Source organism: Atheta coriaria, unplaced genomic scaffold (assembly GCF_025399875.1).
Source record: "Atheta coriaria isolate IRGN ID8LTWV9N9 unplaced genomic scaffold, Caltech_Dcor_3.1 hic_scaffold_3_pilon, whole genome shotgun sequence".
NCBI lineage: Eukaryota > Metazoa > Arthropoda > Insecta > Coleoptera > Staphylinidae > Dalotia > Dalotia coriaria.
The window spans coordinates 3762827-3783290 of record NW_027045445.1 but is presented as its reverse complement, the minus strand read 5'-3'; the positions used below and the strand labels follow the sequence as shown (position 1 = coordinate 3783290).

The 20464-nt window shown below is 37.5% G+C and overlaps 1 protein-coding gene across 1 annotated transcript; it reads left to right on the top strand.

Annotated features, from left to right (window-relative positions):
* The first annotated feature begins 241 nt into the window (after positions 1-241).
* On the top strand, positions 242-10809 carry LOC135789625 (uncharacterized). Its single transcript, XM_065299543.1, has 7 exons — positions 242-875; positions 2024-2220; positions 2790-3135; positions 3589-3747; positions 9779-9911; positions 9968-10203; positions 10269-10809. The coding sequence occupies exons 1-7, from the start codon at positions 649-651 to the stop codon at positions 10495-10497; spliced, it is 1527 nt and encodes a 508-aa protein (XP_065155615.1). The 5' UTR covers positions 242-648; the 3' UTR covers positions 10498-10809.
* The last annotated feature ends 9655 nt before the right edge of the window (positions 10810-20464 follow it).

Sequence of the window (20464 nt, the reverse complement as noted above, 5' to 3'; positions counted from 1 at the left end):
CTTTAAATCTTTTCATCTTATGTCAAGAAAAAACAAGTTTGTTGAATACTGTAACTGGTAACGTATTAAAAGGCCAAAAACCCGCGTCGACGTCTGATGCACTTTTGCTCATGATGGTATCACATCCATTTCTTCCTTGTTTTCATCTTCTTCCTCATCTCGAGTGTAGGTATGTCGGCGTGTGTGCTTATGAACTTGACTCGTGCGCGCATATCTTAAAGTTGTAAGAGTTGTAGCCACACACAGTCAAACACACACACTACATACATTTAATACTTCGTGATATGAAGGATACATACCGAGTCCAGCATCGCATCTTGTTTGGTCGGTTGGGTATCGAAAAGTGTGTCAGTATGTCGGCGGTGCTCTTCGGCGTGGTTGCTGGCTCTTTGCTGCTTCTTCAGAGCGTTCGATTCTTTCTTGCGTGCGTCTGCTTTGCTGCTTCTTGGGTGCTGCGGAGTACTCCCAGCGGAAATTAAAACGCATGCCAATCAGCCACCGCCACGGTAACCATCAGCAGCACGAGCGGAAGAACGCGCATTCAGTCAGTGGTAGCGCGCCGCGCCGGTCGTGCTTAAATTCGTACTCAGCTATTAAAATTTAAATACTTAAATATCTATCAATACAAAAAGTAACTAGTGTGTTAAAATGCGCGAATGCGGTGACCGTATACGTCGCGAAAGAGCAATGAGTCCAAGACTTGTCTTAAGACGAGTCCTTGTCCTCTCCGAAGGGCGACAATATCGTGAAGCAGCAACGGTTCTTTCAAAATTAGGCTGTTCAGGTTTAGCGCAAGTCGCCAATGACTTACCACTGGATTTACTTGTTGAAGGATTACCACATTCTGCTCAATTGCTGGAAACATTATTTGCGAAGTAAGTCATAACCAAATTAAAAGCATAAAACACTTAAAACACTTAAGTAACACAGAATTACAAATCATAATGAACTTATTACATCTAATTTTAACCTAGAGAAGCAATTAGTTCTCGAAACGAATTCTTTCTGTTTATTATTTCATTTGTATTCTTCTTCAAAATAATCATGTTGCGATGTTATGCATAATACATTTGAATTTGACGTTTCCGCCTTCACGAAACCCACATGAGAATACCTCCTAATGTTTTTAATGTGAGAACAATCTCAAGAGGAAGCCACAATTCTGTCCCGTCCCGAGACGCAAACCAGATTTGTGAATCTCATCATTAGAGACTGCTTTATATTTTATATACCTACATAGCTGAGAGTACGGCCGGTTTATTGTGATTTCTGTCAGCATTGTCGGGCGTCTGTTGTTTGCTTTAAGACTTTTAAGTGCATTACTTCATTGTGCGCTTCAACCGGAAAATTATTTTATCGTTGATGATCACACAATCACGTTATAGACATATTTCATCGTTCATGCGGCAATTTAGCAAAGAAGTTCTTTGAACTTTATTTTATTTTATTTGAATTAATTCGCATTAAATTTAATTAATTATTTTCCAAGCTTTCATGTACTAGGAAATAAACAATTATAATTAATGTTGGAAATGTGCAGAAATGCAGAAAATTCGCGTGTTAAATTAACTAAAAGTAGTTCCTGCATCCTGTAAATTATGCTAGGTGTCAACTTCGTACAATTACGGCTGGTTCGTGTCAGAAAAAGTGTGTTTAAACATGTGAAACCAACTAATTTGTGCAATTACCACCAAAGTAGTGTCTAAAAAGTCTCAGGAATCTATTGAATGTAGTTTAGAACAAATAAAGTACCTACACACGATAGTTATTTCTGCTCTCGATTCCACACGCGCGATTGTTGTTGCCTATATTACTACAACGTTGATTTATTATTTCACGCGCAAAATCATAATTTAGAACACATAATAATTACCTACTTGCTGCGTCACGTAGCACTACTCCTGCGAATAAAAATAGCATTCGGTAATAAATTTGAAAATCCATAAAACCAAACTTTCTATTCTTCCCGAATGACATTCAAACAATATTAATTGATGACCTCTGGCATTGTGCGCTTTTACAGGTTGGTGTCTTCAGGTCAAAGGCCGAATTTAAGTGCTGAGCCTGTGCTTTGGCAATTGGTGCGTCTCTTCGCGACTCATGAGGATCCAACACTGAAGACGAAAGTTGGCCGACTCGTCCGGTCACTCGTTGAGTATCAGCCGGACTTCCATCGATTACTTACCACACGTCGGAATGCTCTAGAAAAAGCCATACAAGGTAATCATCACTAATATCTAATAAAATCGGTATCGTTAAGTTTCATTTTTTTCTGTTTTTAATTTTCAATTTCAATCGGACTGCGGCATCTCTTCAAATAGAAATAAAAGAGTCTTATTAAGTTTGAAATCGCCTTTCACTCTCTCAGATTTATCGGCTGTGCAAAATCTAATTAATTAGGCGGACGAGTATCGCAGAATATGAATACATTAATGGAGATGAAGTGATGAACATCGCATGCATGCGCGGTCGTTAGTTGTTCTTCAGAAGTGTGTCAATTTCTGTTTCTCATCACATTTGTAGTCACATTAAACACGGACAAACACCGCCAACGAAAGACAGGCGGGCGCAAGCATGAGAGCTTTTATACAAACGTTTGCTGATCAATGTTAAACATTTAAACTACTTTCTCTCCTATCATCTTCTATGAATTGTAAAGATTAGTTTATGTGTTTTATTTTTTGCGTGAATACATGAATACAAATAGTAAGGTGCGGAAAATAAAACTGTTTATTTTTATTCATGTAACAATCTTTACTTTTCTTCTTACTGTTGTTGTATTATTGCAGGATTGGGATGTCACGGTTTAACACCGGACGCCAGTGGACTTACACATCTTCATGTCGCGCTCAAGGGCGAATTACAACGACACATCGATGCTTACAAAATCGCGCTGCATCGTTTGGAAGAATTGGGCTTGAGTGCTACCGATGCAAAGAAACCCGTAGATGCATCTCATCAGCGTTTGCTTGGCTTGCATCACAATGATGTGCAGCAGCGACTCATCGATAACAAGACACTGCTGACGATGGTCGACAAACCAGCGTTGCAGCAGCTGCGGCCGTTGATCGACACGCTTGCCGAACGCGTGCAGAACGACAAGGAGGCACTCTTTTGCGTCTCCCAACTGAAAAGGTAATTATTATGTCATCAGCAAGCAAATAAACGATGTGCGGGCAAATCACAAATGATGCAAAGAAGAAGAAAAAAACGTTGAAAGCTTCTTTGCGACCGCTGATTGTCGATTTTATGGCATAACTGTCGACGACAGGTACAAATAGGAGTTATGAATGAAATAATCAACAAAAAGTGTGTTGAATGACGGTGATTTCAATTTATCCGCGGTTGAATAGGCGAATAACTGAATCATTGAATTACGGATTGTGGAAGGAAGATAGTTTCGACATTGCAGTTGCAATGACATTTATTTGAGTTACTAAAGCAGATGTTTCACTGTTTTGCATGCCATAGATTCACCTAAGTAGTTTCTGTTTGCTTGCGGTACGTAATCGGTAAAATAGCGGAAGCTTTTTTATGAAAATTTGAAAATTCCGATTGGGAATAACAGGTTTCTGGTTCATATTACAGAGTCCAGCCGGTGTGTGACGACGTACCGGTGGCGGCGCTACTAATGTCTTTCTCCAAAGGCTGTGCTGCCATCTTGGAGCTGATGCAGATCGCAGCCGACACGAGTCCGTGCAACAGCGACGGTTACCATTCGGAGCCGGAAGCGGAAACGGACCGAGGGTAAGCAAAAGCACTACTGGCAGCCTCGTTTCGATCATGTGTACCCGTCGTCTCGCGTTTCGCATCCTCCCGATATCGATTCGTTTCGTTTCACATCGCATTGCTCCGCGCCGCCTCTTCATCCCGCCAGTCGCCTGAAATTGCAATGAAAAGTGTTAAAAGCACCTGACGCTCGACTCGCTTCCCTCCAACCATAAAAACATCAAGTATATAATGGTTCGGTTGACTGCAAAAATGTAATTACGGTAAACAATTATGAAAAGTGCATCACATTATTAAATTTCAATTGGATGAAGACTCACTCACCGAGTTGAAAACCCTGAATAAACACTTTTAAATGCTTTCACCGCGTACGCATTGCAACCAGATGAGAGTGGACGGTTTAAATGAAGTTAGTCCCCGAAGTAATTAAATTTCGAAACGGTTTCCTTTTTACACCCGCCATCATCGCCACCAATGCGCCACCCCAGGCTGCGGTGCGGGAAATTACATTTTTTGATTTCTCTCTTCTTACAATTCGTTTCTTTCGGTGCGTTTTCATTAAAAGAATCCACCGATTTTTTTTCATTCTTCAATACGTAAAAAACCGGCGGAAATTTCGTGATTTTGAACGATGACAGTTCAAACCTCGGCGTTTGGGGGGCTATAAAAAACGCTCTTAATTAATTACGAATTTTACACAAAAGGCAGGAAGGAAGAAGGGCAAAGAAATTAATCTCTTGGCTTCCTGACGCCGTCGACTCGCCTAACTTGCAACGTATAACTTCCTACCCGTAACAACAAATTTAATTTCTGTTTAATTTAATCATGAAAAGTTGTAACCGGAAACTAAGCGCGTATAAAGCGTGTAATTTAATTTCACGATCCCGATCCACTGTTTAATAATTTAATATCTATTAAATAATCAGTATTGCAGCGTGAAACATGTGAAATGTTTGCGTGGAATCTTTTCATTTATAGGCGTTATTGTTGAGAGCGCAAAGTTTTGGCGATTAACCCAAATTTGTGCGATATTTGTCCTCGCGTTGTTTGTTTGCGCCACAGCAGCAGCGAACACAAAAGGGGCAGTGCGTCGATAAATATACTGGAATTCTGGCATAGTTTCGGCTTCCTCTGGGCATCCGCTTTGTCTCTACTTTTACTGCAAATTCAAACACATCGTACTTTGGCACGGATGCCCTCCCGTAACACGAGCAGTGCGAATTCTTTTCGCGTTCGCCCTCGTTTCTCTTTCTCTACTTCTACATCTGCGTTTCGTTCCTGGCAGAGTCTGCATGCCCGGACACTCCAGTGTCATTGCTTTCAGTTTGTGAATCTCTGAAGACCTGGAAAACTTTCCGTTGGCAGTGTTCGCATAACAAACACGAGATGAGGCAAACAAAAATGAAGTTTTTTTTGCATTCAGGTGCAAAATGTCCTGAAAAATGATTTATCTTTCAGGACGCACGTCGTTTGCTGCTGAATACACATATTTCTTAATGCGCATTTAATGAAACGCTCGTTTCACAAAGTCACCACAATAATATTCTTATACAGCGTGTTCAAATTTTAATGAATAATATTTTTCTTCTTCAAAAATATTTGAGGTGCAATATTTTTGCAAACAAATAAAAATAAATTGAGAAAAATACTCGAAGTAAACTTTAATGAAGATTTATCGAATCTCACTCAAGCATCAAAAGCTACAAACCTGCGGTATTAAAAATCTCAACAAATCGAAGTCGCAAAACTGAGTAAAATTGAGAAAAATATTTTATTTCCGTTGCAGGCGTATTATGCACGTAGCCAGCGGTATTGAAACCGGTCGAGAAAAATTGCCATCCATTCAAGCCACGAAATGAAATAAATAAATAAGAAAAAAGGCAAAATAACCCCACGGTTAGTTCAGTTCGGTCGGCAATCGTAAAGAGAAATCTTATTGGAAAAATGTTCATGACAGGCGGGGCGCAGAACTTACACCATGCAAACGCAAGGACCTTCTCTAGTCCATGCAGTCGCACTTTTCTGTATTGGACACATAAATGCTGCGAAGCCGTCGAAGTACGCTCGCCGGCAAACCTGGCGGGTCGAAGAGAAGACGTGAAACACATTCATGCATGGAAATTATGTGCTGAAAGAAATAAAGCAGCGCAAAGTAGTGCAAAACGCGGAAGCGTACAAAACTGAAATACTATGTGTGAAATTTAACGCGTGAAGGACTCGAATGAAAATAAGAGCAGTCTAGTGTGCTGGAAAATGATTGTATTTTACAAGCGTGAAGGAAAATGCCTGAGTGCATGACACAGATACACTCGTTACACATTTTAGGAGTTTTGTTATTTTTCTCTGTAAATATCAGCTTGTTTTAGAGTTTGTACAAAAAAAAACATAATGTATTTTGATACTTAGCAGCGTTGGTAAATAAAAAATGAGTTTTAAAAAAGTCCATGAAGAAAACAAGCCTACGCATTATCTGCCGATCGATTAAAAGCAGCTTCATTTATTTATACAGAGTGTTCCAAATGCAATAATGATTTAAAATATTATTAAATATACAAAAAAGTAAATACTTTGTAGACATCTTAAAGATTTGAAATATGCAGATGGTGTTGTTGATCTCCGTGGCGGTTTTCGCCCTGTCGCTATTCATCCCCCAAAATGTAAAATATAATCCGTGCTATATCTTGCTCCCTTAAGCCCCGAAAAGGGCTTTGATAAAATTTGCGAATAAGAGAGAAATGGCACTACCGCTGCGGGCTTAACTTCCAACGCGGATTTACGATGTTTTTAATCCTGTTTTATAGTGTGTAGTTAATTCGGCAGAGACGTGCCTTCTAGTCATTCTGTTACACACCGAAAAGTCGATTTCAAAGAGGCAAAACAACAACTGCAAGTGAAGGTGAATTTCAGGCATTTTTGTTCGTTTGTTTGTTTGATCTTCTTTATGGAATTTAATTTTGCCATTTTATACATTTTAATATAATAAAAAACGCGGTGTAATAGCAGAAGTGACCCAAATTGCATTTTACGTCACGTGGAATTACATTGAACTTTGTTTGTGCCGACGCATATATAACACGCTGTGATTTATTCGAATTGATGATGTGATTTGTACGATGCGCAATACAAACGAGCTGAATATTTATACGCTTGTCCCGCGAGATTAACCGAATAAACAAATCAATAGGATTGTGACATTTTTTCACAGGGCCCGTGATTGTAAATTTTATATAAAATATTATTATATAATAGTGCAATATTTTATTTATTTTATAAGCTATAAAGAAAACTTGAATGCCTCGGCAGTAAACTGCATATGTGGACGATGCATCAATATTTACATACATTTAGGAAATACTCGCAATAAAGCCACAATGCGAATGTAATTTGGTACATCTCGTAAATTTTACATTACGACCACGAATCGTATGCGCACATGTCATCTTGTTGAATACAATAATGTAATAAAAGCAGTAATGGCGCACGGCGCACCGCAAATCATGCATCCCGACGCAACATCACGTGAATCAACGCGTATTGATCACAAATCCAGATACAGAAACGTGACGGAAAATATACCACGCTTTTAATTATTCAGATTAATTCGTAGAGTAGCTATCTGCATAAAACCAGAAACACTTTTCCTAATTGATAAAGTGTGAATGCATAGACAAAGGAATCAATCACGTGTGAAATGTAGAACAAGTTTCGGGAAAGAATAGCAGTTGTTTGCTAGTTCATAAAGTACTCACAGAATACTGCCGTTATCTGATGATTAATAACTTACTTGCAGACTGCTAGACTTTGTTGAGTTTTAAGACTTTGCTTTGCGATGCTAAACGCAAACACAAAGTGATAGGTAATCCATTTGTTTAATTTTCTATGACTGATGACTGATTATTGATTGATTGAAGTTCAGGCTGTGTATTTAATCAAGTGTTTAATGTTTCATACGCCAGTCATTCCTTTACAGTTTATGTGATTTCCTGTTCTCATTTAGTTTCACTTCTTGTGCTATTATTCTACAAATGAAGTCTTTTAACATGCAGAATAAGTAAATTCTTCTCGTTTTTAATCGGTAGTGAATTAATATTTTAATGTAAACGCAGTAAAGTGCTTTTATTAATACAGTTTTCGTTTTGTGTAACATGCAGCTGTGTATAGCTCAAAGCATTTTCATGTTAGAACATTTTCACCCTGTGTGTGCTTTGAAGTAATAATGTTTTTTCACGCTGTTAGTATGCTTGCATCGTCTGCACGTTTGCCAACCGCACAGCATGAAAATTCGTACTTTGGGTAATGCCAGCATGTGTTATTACTCATTAATGTACCCGCCACTTGAACGCTCTCCTGGAAGCTAAAACCCTTCCTGGGTTTCTTGCGTTTGTTGAGGATCATATGTCAACTTAATTATGGGAAATTCTCGCACATTTCCACTTTATTATAATTCAAAATATTCATTAATACAGCATGATATAATTTAATATAGAACAATATAACACTTTGCTAGAAGAGAAAAGAAATAAGTAACAAGATTAGTGTTTCTTTTTTGTTAGCATTATGAGCATTATCTTGTTATCATTAAGCTTGCGGCAGTTCTTAGAGAAAAGCACACGAGTGTGCACTAAATGCGTAAATAGGCAACACAACGAATAGTGCCGAGGGGATAACAAATCTTGGATGTGTGACATACAGAAATGCGCTTTAACAGTAAAACAGGCGTAGATTGGCTTCTTTGGTTTGTATTCCGTGTACGCACACAAAACACGCTCCAAGGCAGGAGCCGGGTCATAAAAGTTCAGTGAATGTGCGCATTGTCGAAACAAAATGCGTTTGTTTCGCGAAATGGCCGCCGGCATCTTGTCGACATTGATTCTACATCTATATTTTCCTTTAGAAAGTATAGTTCATATCTTTTTTTTGCTTAAATATTTAGCTACTCTCATTCGAAGCTTTGTTTTTAGCTATTTGAAAATCATTTCAGCATCATTTATCTTAACCAAAGTGAAATTTACCACACGATTCGAATTTTTGAATTGAAATGGATATATACGATGGAGAGACTATTAATAGACTCCTACAAGCCGTAATTCTTTTTTGCTGTTTTTCGCATTTTTCCAATCCTTCCGAACTCATCCGCACAATTCTCTTAGTTATTAACGCAGTCTTTCTATCTGCGCTGAATTCAGAAACGAGTAATGCTCGTAAAAATGTGTGTGATAGGTCAATCCCATCTATTGTTTGCTGAGACGTTCGACGCTTGCTTGGTGTTGTATTTTCGGTTTGCCATTTGGCGTTTTATGCTCGCGTGCGCACCATTCCGGCGAGAGAACAAGGGCGTAGAGAGAGTCTTATCATCCAAGATATAAATCAAAAGAACGACAACGAAAATATCCGCTGTTGTGGTGCATTTGGAAGGATGGAATCAAATTTCCTCAAAAACAAATTAACAAAATTGCTCTCGTAAAATAGCGCATAAACTCAACTCCACTAAAAACAAATGAATCTCATTTCGAGTACTAAAATTTAATAGTAATCATAACGGCTGACTATTATTTACACCTTGATATTACTGAAGTTTATCTAGTGGGGAATAGAAAGTCATAATCTCATTAAACTGAATTGAATGGATGTAAAGAAGAAAAAAGTATAACGTAAAAATTTCAACAGTTAGGACAATTCTGTGTCGCTCGTAAGACTTGAAAGGTTCAATAAAAAACTCGTTAAACCGCTTGTTTCATCCCTTTTCGCATCAAGGTTTCCGTCGTCGAAATCCTTGGCAAATTGCAAATACGAAACGATGAAGATGTAGATTTGCTCCCTCGGTAATCATATCTCATTTGTTGAAAACCTGCTCTTCTCCCAGCGCTCTGTAGGTACCAGGAAATGTCATTAACATCCCTTTCTTCCATCATCTTCCTTTCCCTTCGTTTGCTTTGCATCTATTATTATTATCGTTCCGCACTTCTTCATACCCGAGCTTAGATTCGTCGCGAATTCTGCGTTTTATAGGCAATGCATATTTACGACTCGCGTTTATTTTTGTTTGCAGGAAGGACGCAGTCGGTCGATACGGCAGTTTGTACTATCAGAGTAGACCACGCGCTCTGGAAGCATTGGACTCTTTGCCCGAATTACACCATGCCACACAATTGAAAGCGAAAATATTGTTTTCCGTTGTAGTCGTAAGTAGTGCTTCTTTTTTACTTTCTGCAGACGTAAAAAACTTGTTTGTTTTCAGTTGGCATTTCGCACATGCAAAAATCTGCGTGATGTCAAACTACGCGAAACATTTCGAAGCTTACACGTGGATGTACGCACCGCTGCTGGGTTGGCCCTTCGTGGGGATCTCATGCGGTGTCTTTCTCAACAAGCCGATACTTATCCACTCGCTGATGTCGAGATTCAAGTGCGTGGTTTGGTCTGCGATACGCTCAAGGAGTACAAATGTTTGGAAACCTGCATGCCACTACGAAGGTAAAAATATTTGCTGTTTTTTAAATAACATGGTCATAATGATGTTTTTTTTATTTTTGCTTTAGGTTTGTTGGTGAAGTTACTCGCGTCGCTTGGTTTCTGGTGAACCAATACCCACCCTACGAGTTAAACACAGATTTCCAGGCTCCGGTTCGCTTCGTACCGGAACGGCATCAGCGTCATCACGCTTCTGACCGAAACAGTGATGTGGTGCGTTCGTATCTGTGGCCGGCGCTGGTGCAGAATAACAATTGTGCGTCGAAAGCGGTTGTAATCACAGGCGGTGGTATCTAATTATCTAATCGGAACTCGTGTGGGTGCTAATTGCTCAGCAGATTGCAGTATGCATTTTGGATGTGCTCCTCAAACGTAATTAAGGTCTATCTAAGTTAGAATTGTGTTTAACCGCTGATTATGTCAATAATGTCAATATATCTAGTTGTAATCACAATTTAATATGTAAATTACGTTTCTAGATAAATAAAAGCAAAAAATTAATTATCTATGTATATAAAATAAAGTTATACGCATTTCTAAATATAATTTAAATGTAATTGATATGACTGTAGCGAAAATTATCATTATAATTGGTTTCAATACTGCCAACTGTGTGAAATATGACTTAATTCAGTTCGCACCAAAGTGTGTGTATTCTGTATTCAAACAAAGCGAAGGAAATTGCAAGCGAGTCTGCAAAATGGAAGCTGTGAATAGGAAATTGCTTTCGCATACATTAACAAGCATTATTATCATTCGAGATGTTCGACGTTTTCATCGCGCGAGCGCCATCGCCACGCTGAACATTCGAATATTCTTGAGCGTCAAATTTCTCAAATGAATAAGAAAGCACAACGATAACGACGAAAACAGCACTGCGTTCAGACCCGCCGCAATTACTTCTAAGTCTTTCAGTGTTTCATACTTCAAAGGAGCTTTAATTTTCGTGAACAATCGTTAAAAACAGAAGCAAAAAATATTACAGAATCAGCGTTAAATGAGAAAAGTGTTTTGAGTATTAAGTTGCCTACATCGATTACTGAAACAGTTTTTGAGGCGATATTATCGTATAAAATAGTTTATAATATAAATTGTTTATAACAAGGTTATAACACAGATAGATATGCGAAATCATCACAACTTCCTGCCAACAACGATACTGATACGCCCCGACTCGCTTTCCACACATACAATGTGTTACAGAACCAAATAAATGAATAAATACAATTTAATGTAATGTAATACACACATTACATGTTTATAGGAATGACTGACTCAGTGTAAATTAATCAAAGAATGTCAGGTGAGCTTAACCGGTCCAGTTTTGATTACTTTGTCCTCATCTATAATGTGCTAATGTATATGCATAGTTCCGCTCATAGTTATAATAACAAATGTGAAACATTAATCCAATAATCGCTGGAATTAATGTTTTGCCTGTTTGAACATTTTTAACAGCGCTTAAATAGATAATTGCACATTAATTATAATATCAAAGCTACCAGTCGGCGTTCTGTCGCAATGTTTAATTAGGAGCAGAAAGCGCGCACAAAAACGCACATAAACGTCGATAAATTGCGATTAACTTCGAGATTAATCCTTCAACGCATAAATATCAAATTTATGGGTGCATAAATTGAACGTCAAAAAGTGAAATTTGAAAACGCCCAGACTAAAATTAACTTTTTGCTCTGATTGCATAGACGGTATATTTTGTTTAAAAACATGAGGCGAATAAATGCGATTAATGTATTATTCGTTAGTTAAGCCATCTAGCGGAAAAACACATAAAAATGTACGGTTTTATTTGTTTTTGCGTACAGGTGTGCAGGAACATTTAAAATTAGTTTCTTTTGTAATATTTTTCTTTCAGTTATAAACTTCTGGATGTTTAAATTATCCCAAAGCCCGCAATGCTTTTGTTTTGACACAACACACAAAAACAATAAAATGCGAACAAAACTAGAAAAGCTTTCTCCGCGTTGATGACGTTTTGTTTTCAACACATCTTCTTTTGTTGTTGTATACCAACAATGCGCCGAGGGGCGCTAGGAAAAACAATAAAACATTGCGGATGTGAAAGGAGGCAAGTCGGGACCGTCTGCTCGTTTCGACGCCGCGCTTTCGGTTTTCAAATCATGTTCATGCGTTAGCTATGCATATGGTGGGTGCTAACTTGGTTGTCTGCCAACCAGGCGTACGCAAATTATATGGGGGAGGTCACGCTCGGCGACGCTCATGGCTCACATCCAACTCGTAAAGCAAAACGAGGCATACACGAAACGAATGCGAATGCGTTGGTCCCTTGTTGGAAAACTAGTGTGGAAAGCGGCTTATCGAGTTAAATACAGTGGCAGGAAATGTGCCATGCGAATTGTTCGCATCTGTACGACAGAATATTAACTATAAAACTTTATTTGGCATAATTTCTTGCTTTCTGGGGTTTCGGCCTTCTAAAAGTTAAAAATGAAGCTAATAAAACTAATTTTATGAAAGTTCGGGGAAGTTCGGAGAAACTACAGAAATCTGCAAGTATGGAGGCCTATATTGAATGTTTTGACCGTTTTGACAATGACGCGGTTAGTGCATCAAAACAACTGACAACAACGGACGTGTTTATTAAGAAAACCGAAGAAACAACAGAATAATAAGCAAGTGAAACTCTGAAACGAAGTGCGAGCTCAAACATGTAAGTTTTAATATATTTATCATGTGTTACGTTTACATTCGAACGACTAGAGTGTTGAATTTCATTTATAATATTAATATCACTTATAAACATGTGCAACCAGATAGCTCGTATGAATCTAACGTGAGTTCTAAATAAAAATAGTTGATACCAGCCCGTGACCCGTACGTGTCGTAAATAATTCGAGTCAATTTACTAAAATAATGTCCCCCCATGTTCGGCGTTTTGCTGCTCCTTATTGTAAAGCGGCCGACAGTGTTTGCACGTTGCGTATGTGTATCACGTCCGCTTTGTTTTTATCGCTATTATTTAAACGCCGCCCGAACCGATTTGTCGCTGCGCTACCTACGCTTTCGCTTTGAAAACGACGACAGTATAAAAATAGCGCGCATTGTTTTCGTTACTCGAATTCGACTTTTATTACTTTACTCCATACGTTTTACATAAATATATCATCATTCATCTTGTAAGAAGAGAAAACTGAAGACAAATTATAATTGTGTTGTTATTACAAGTGCATGTTAGGTTGCATATATTAACCTCAAACATGAACGGAACTAACCTTAAAATTTTTACATTCCAAGTAATTTTAATACAGATGAATCTCTTATATAATAATATTCATGAAATCATTCAATTTTAATGCCTTTGAAAGGCCTATTAAAACTTTATTCAATTCCACTGAAGTTTATTCATCTTTGTCGAATTGTCAAAGTAAATTCCGAGTTAATATGAGAAGACGTATGCGATGTGAGTCGTCTAAGAACTGTGCATTCATGATGAAAAGCGCTCTGACCTAGAAAATCCAGTCGCCGTAATCTTTTAACGACACAAACGAATTTTCCATGCGTTACTGGGCGAGTGATTCTCCTACATGCTTGGCTGCTGTATCCGTTTGCATTTATGTGTCTCGGGTGTCGCTTCGCGTCGTTCGGTTCGTGCTTTGATTATTACAGCGATGTGTGTCTTCGGTGTTATTAAGAACATCCACCGAATCACACACGACAGATCTTAGCACCGAGCAATTCAGACAACCCATGCATTCGGCAGCAAACTGCTCGAAATAGTAGATTATGATATTAGGAGGAATCGTTAAGACTGTGGAGGAAAATTGAAATCATCAAGGTTGCCATAAAGCAAACTAGTTTTGGATTTGATGATATATTTTGTCATATTCTGAGATTATCTGCTGGTATTTTTAGTAAAAAGAATTGTTATCATCCTAATCTCGGCGCATACTTCCGGTATTCTGCACAATTTACCAATTGCAGAGTCGGCTGAATGGTGGAACCGAAGAATAGAGTTACGTATTTTCACCAAATGGAGCTGTCCACTACAAAAGACTCGGATTTAATGTCTTGCCATTTTATTTATTTCCGACGATCATAACATATTTCTCAGCGCAACACGGTGAAGCGTGCAGAAGCATCCGAGACTGTTTCGTTTCATATTTTCCCGATATTCCTTTGCGATTCATCGCAAAATCGCAAAATCAAAACCTCTCAGAGCATTTTCTCATTTTTCATTGCGCTCGCATTTTGAGCGCGGACGGCGTCAATTTTCGGCTTTCGCATATTTCGGCCTCAGTGCATTCTTCGCCTGTTTGAAGGGTAAAAATGTTCGCGTTCGAATATTCCACGTTTCGATGGGCACGTCACTCAAATTACGGCAGACGGCGCTGACGACAAACTTCTTGCCTTCTTCCTGCATGTTTTTCTATATTCTACAAGAAGGCGCACAGCACACATCGTGCTTCATCTGCTTTTACTTCCGACTTTTCGCCACGCCGCCGCCCGGCTAGATTTTATACAGTCTGCCTCTTTAAGGGACAGTTGATTAATGACTCCATTTGCTATCATCCATTCAGCCAGTTCTTGATTATGCCTCACAGTCGCTTTTTACACTCGCGCTTATTCCCGCACATGCGCGTACAAAATACATAAAAACATCATTAATACGGCTCTGTGTTTGACCCGGTGTGCATGCTACACGTGTTTCACGTGAGATACTCGCACAATATTTCTGAAATAAAAATAGAAAGTGATTGATCCGTCCTGTCTGTCTGTCGTGCATAGTTTTGCCGTGTGTCGCAATCCGTGCCCGCGCGCCTCGAGAAAAAATATCATCAATATTAGATTAATTAAAAGTCGTAAAAATTTTATTGTTTGTCTTCGGCTGAATGGTTACATGATATGATGTTGCAACGACACGAGCCGCCGAGGTGACAAAATAGGCACTAAAACTTTTTACGAACTGGTTTTTTACGCTTTTTTATATTTCATTTCATTTCGACTTTAATATTTCATAGAGTTATGCGCGTATATATTGCATATTGCTAATATCTAATAACATTTTCGTCGCTGGCCATATAAATTATTTACATAAATATTGAATTTCATGTAAATCATTAAAATAGCCCACCAAAAAATATTTATTACATTTTTTTAAACAATCAAACAATGGAAATTTTTTAAATTTGTGCTATTTTAATAAAAAAATAAACAAAATCATTGATAAAGCGAAGTTAATTAATCTATTATCTTCTTGTTTTCATGTTTATAAAAGAAAACACTCGATAATATGCATTGACAGGTTTGTAGTAGCATCGAAAACATGATGATAACGTGCTACTTGCAGTGACACTATTTTATCAATGATGCGATACGATCGGACGAACCTACTGCGTGAATAAACGAATGTATGCTAATTTATAATACATGTGCGGTACCCACCTATCTAGTGCATACGCGTTTGATGACTTGTTTGTGCCGGTTTTAATCAATATCGGCGTACTTCCGAATTTACGATCGTTTACCACCCTCTTTGCCACTGGCGGATACCGCATATGCCTTCTTACTTATTTTCATGCGCACGAACTTTAAGCGCCGCACGCCATCTTGTTTGTGAACTTTATTATTAACGTCAGTCATCTGGGAATACACTTACATTGTAATTAAACTGATATGAGGCAGTGTTTTATTTTTCTTTGCTCTGTTTTGTTTCGCAAACACTCGGTGTTTAATGGCCTAACGTCATAAATAATCTGCACGCATATCAAAACGACGTGCAGCGCGAAAACATGTCGACAACTCGCGCTGGCAGTGCGGAAAAAATTGCCGAAGGAAAAGTGTTTGTCAGCTGAAAAAAACGTACGGGATATGAAGAGTGAAGACATTTTGTCATCACCAAAGAACCAATACAATATATTTCTATATGTGTGTTTGCTTTGCGGATGTGCCAACTGATTATTATTCACTGCTACTGACTTGTTTAGTGGCGATATAAAAAAATGTAAAAGTACGTTCACGTAAATTTATTATTTCCTAACATATTTGTTGTTTAGAGAGAATAATTAAACAATAAATATTAATTGTACTGGAGACTTAATTATCTACGTGGACAAGGCGGTATTACAGTTAATTTATTAATAAACTTGGCTATATTTCGCTTTGGGAATTTAATTAAACTTATTATTAACATAATTCAGATTTAATTAAATTCTATTTATTTGCCATTTCGTATATAAATCTATTTATTTTTGTTTTGGAATTTATGCCAAATAATAATATTTGTGGAAATAGTATCGTAATTAAAGTTTATTATAAACTTTATGATTATAATTGTCCCTCTTTTATCAGAGAGGTTCAAAAGCATCAGTACCGCATAACCTAGCGTTCAACCAAGTACGAAGCACACCAAGTCACACCTACCCCCACCATTTTTAGCGGGTAGTCCGCAGGTATATACGTCAGCGCGCAGAGAGCACAGTGCTCAGTCGTGTCTAAGTCGTCCAGCAGTTCAGTAGCAGGTCCAGGTTCCTTTCTCTTTTCTCGTTTGTTTATTTGTTCTGTTTATTCTTTTTATTTCTTTTTGACCACCACCACGTTATTATACAAATCAGTTCAGTTTTTTTTTTAGTTTTAACGAAACTAATTAATAGTTGAATATCCAAGTGTTGCAAAAAGCACATGATATTTAAATTTGTGCATCCGAATGTATATTTGTACTAATCACGAACGTCTTTTACATATTATAACTGCTATAACAGCCATTCTCGTGCGCGAATGACGTCAATGCAGACATAATAACAAATTAAAATTTATCTCATAATAATGACACCATTGAAGTATTCGAAGAATCCAGTACTATGCCGTACTAAAATAGAAAACGCTGTTTATATTTTTAATTTTCCTCATTTTCCGTACACGTTGAATTTTTTTTGTAAAAACGTTACAAATTACGATATAACTTTCTATTCGCCGTCTATCATATCGCACTGATCCATATCTCCTTCTAAAATCTTCAACATCTGCAATAGCTAGATATCTGGGAGCGTTTACAATGAAATTTTACGATGTAACAACGATTAGTTAAAACTTCACGCAGAAATACGTTTTACGTTGCATTGTTTCAAGTTGCATCATAAAGATCACATTAATTAAACAACTCATCGTGTTCGCTATTCTCCATTCTTTAATCTGTTGTTTGGCTGTCATTGTCGACCATTTACATAATCAGCATCCGAACCCATAAAATACCTAGTTGAGAATGAATATTGTATAAATAGTTAAAATGTGATGCGATTTTTTTTGACGTCGCATTGACGTCATTGCTTTTTAATTAAAATAACTTTCTATAAAATATACGCTTTCCCATTGTTTAGAGTGAATATTGGCATACAAATGCACAATGCATGTGCTGGACGTCGGAATCGGAATATTAACATTGCCAAATTACAATAATCGCCGTTTCGTGGGAAGCGTAATCGTTAGGTACTACATAGCCTAGCAATTAACTAATACAATTTGCATATTATTCTCAATTTGTTTTAATTTTTGTTAATTAAATTGTGGTGTTGAGCGTGCGAGCCAGTTTCGAATACAAAAATTACTTCTTTACTATAGTAATTATCACATAGTAACAAAACGATTATACCTATTTTTGTCTAATTTATTAAATTAAACGTGTTAATCAATACCTACTCGTATATAGTTTACCCACCAACTTGAAACATTTTTTGGTGTTTTATTTATATTTCCAGTACATTTAATTTATCTTTGAGCCCTATTTCGGGCTCGTATCTTTTATCTGTAGTAAATTCCGGGCGTTCCGTTAATTTTATTTGCTTTACGTTTACGCGACCCTTTGAGCGACTCTAAATAACTGAGTTATGGACGAGTTATTTCCGGTTATCTCGTCTACGCGGTCAGACACTTGAATCCGGCCGCCCGGCCGACCGCAAACGCACGCATTACGATTGCCGCACTCGGAGAGACTGAAAAGGAGCCATTACAAGGGCTTAGACAACATCCACCCTACGTTTGATAGACCAAAGAGTTAACATTAGGCTGGACAAACGGCGGCGCAGGCGGTAAAAGTTGACGTTTCCAACTACATTCGCACGCGTTCGCTTGCAAAACGGCCTCGGGGTATTGCTTATCGAACCCATCACTTGGGGAATCTCAACACGCTTGATTGGAGATGTTTATCGTCTTTAAAGACGGAAACGCAGTGAATCATTAGGTGGAAAGGTAATTTGTCTGTTACTACCTTTTGCATACTCGTAACTAAGCTGTGTGTTTATGCACGAATTGTTGGCAAGTGAACAGAAATAAAGAAAATCTGTTTGTTGACTAACGAGACAGAAATGTATTCATAAATTAATTGTGCGGTTTCGAATTTCCGTTCACGTCGGCAGCATGTCATTTGCGTTGCATTTCTGCGTAGAAGAATCATTATTGCAATTCAACTAGTGAATCAACTGAATTAATAAACAAAAATTAATTTTCATTTTGTATCTTGAGGACGCCAGTGGTTTTCTTTATCTCCACAGCAGACATTCTTGTGTTTTGTGTGCCGTTGTCATGTGAGAATAGAAATAATTAATTCAATTACCATGGTAATGACAGTGCGTCGTGATAAATTTCGAAAGCTTCGCACGATTCCCATCTCGACACGTGTGTTCGCTACCTCATCGTCGATGTTGATAAAAATTCGATGCGACGTTAACATCTTCATTTTATTATCCTTTCTCTTGATTTGCTTATAAATGGACGAACGTTTTACATAAATTATTTGAAATCACGTCTTGTTTGATGCACATGAGCGTCCAATTAAAGAAAAGACTTTTGAGTTGTATATCTGATCGAATATGAAAAATTTATATTTAAAAAATATATAGCAATTTAGATTGTGTATGCTGATATTAATTAATTAATTAATTTTAATTAATAATTATGTATTATCTATGAAATTGAAAAACAAGCGCCATTAAATAAATTGCAATTAATCGAACGAGGCATGTGCGGCATGTGCGGTTTACGTCATACATCGATATAACAAATGTATGAGTATGGCGTGTGTTTATTGAATAAAGGTAATCAAAATTATTCAAAATATGTAATTTGAATATTTACGCATTATTATTCAACAAATTGAATCTACTTATCAATCTAATCTGTGGCCGCAATAATTTATAATATGTTCCACAGAAATTTATAAATTAGTTTTTATCTGTTACAATATTGGCTCTGTATTTAGATAAATTAAAACATTCAATAACCATGCGGAATAAACTTACATAAACTGAGCACAAAAGCGACGCCGAATGTAATCATGCACTTCAAACGCATTCGCAGTTGTAATTCATTTTACAACATTTATAACATTTATGTTTTATGATTCGCTTCGCTGTTTGCATCGGCCATCGGTAACTAAAGTTAGTGAATGAGTGAAAGCTTACACAACGCACGATCAACGATCCGGAGAATCAACAAATCTATTCTGGTTCTCGAACTTCGAGTTCAACATATTCGAAAAACCATAAACACACATACGTACACACATCAGCATTTTGTTGAATAGCATAATAAGCACAGCGTATGTAAATTTTGTAATAAATGCTCGTGAAAATATTCAGCGGGCAGATGAAAATTGGTGTCTAATTAAATTTGAACAATTTAAATTCGCTGCTTTCTTATCAGAGTAACTGTCAATCAAAGAACAAAATGTCATTTATCTGTAGTAGATGATCTTGCCAACTTACACTTGACTTAACTTTATATTAAATGGTTTCGACAACTTAATTGCTTCCAATCAAGTTATAGCTGCGAGTTCTCGACGATCCAAATCGAGTTAAGTCCGTAACGCGTGGATTTTTCACTTGCCGAGCTTTGAATAGCCGAAAAAATAACAAAAATAACAAATGACTCTCGTAAAACCGCCTAACCTTGCCGCTCACAAAACGCATTGGCCAAAGAGTCGGGTGTGTTACGCAAGGTAAAAAATTCTTGCATAACTAATTAAATAATTTATCAATTACTCACAGCTATTGAGTGAACTCTGCTCAAAACCGAACAGAATTTGATGCTTGTTGCGGTGCTGTAAACACGCATTTTTCTACGCAGACACGTGACATATGTTCGGCCATCTTGTGCAACAATGTGCTCATTTAACTCTTTCAACTACTTGATATTTATTAGTTTTGGACGCGTTAAAGGCTTTTCCACGTGTGTGTTCGGATAGGTAGAAGCATAAATGAGCAATCAATGATGATGAATAGAAATTTGTTCGTAA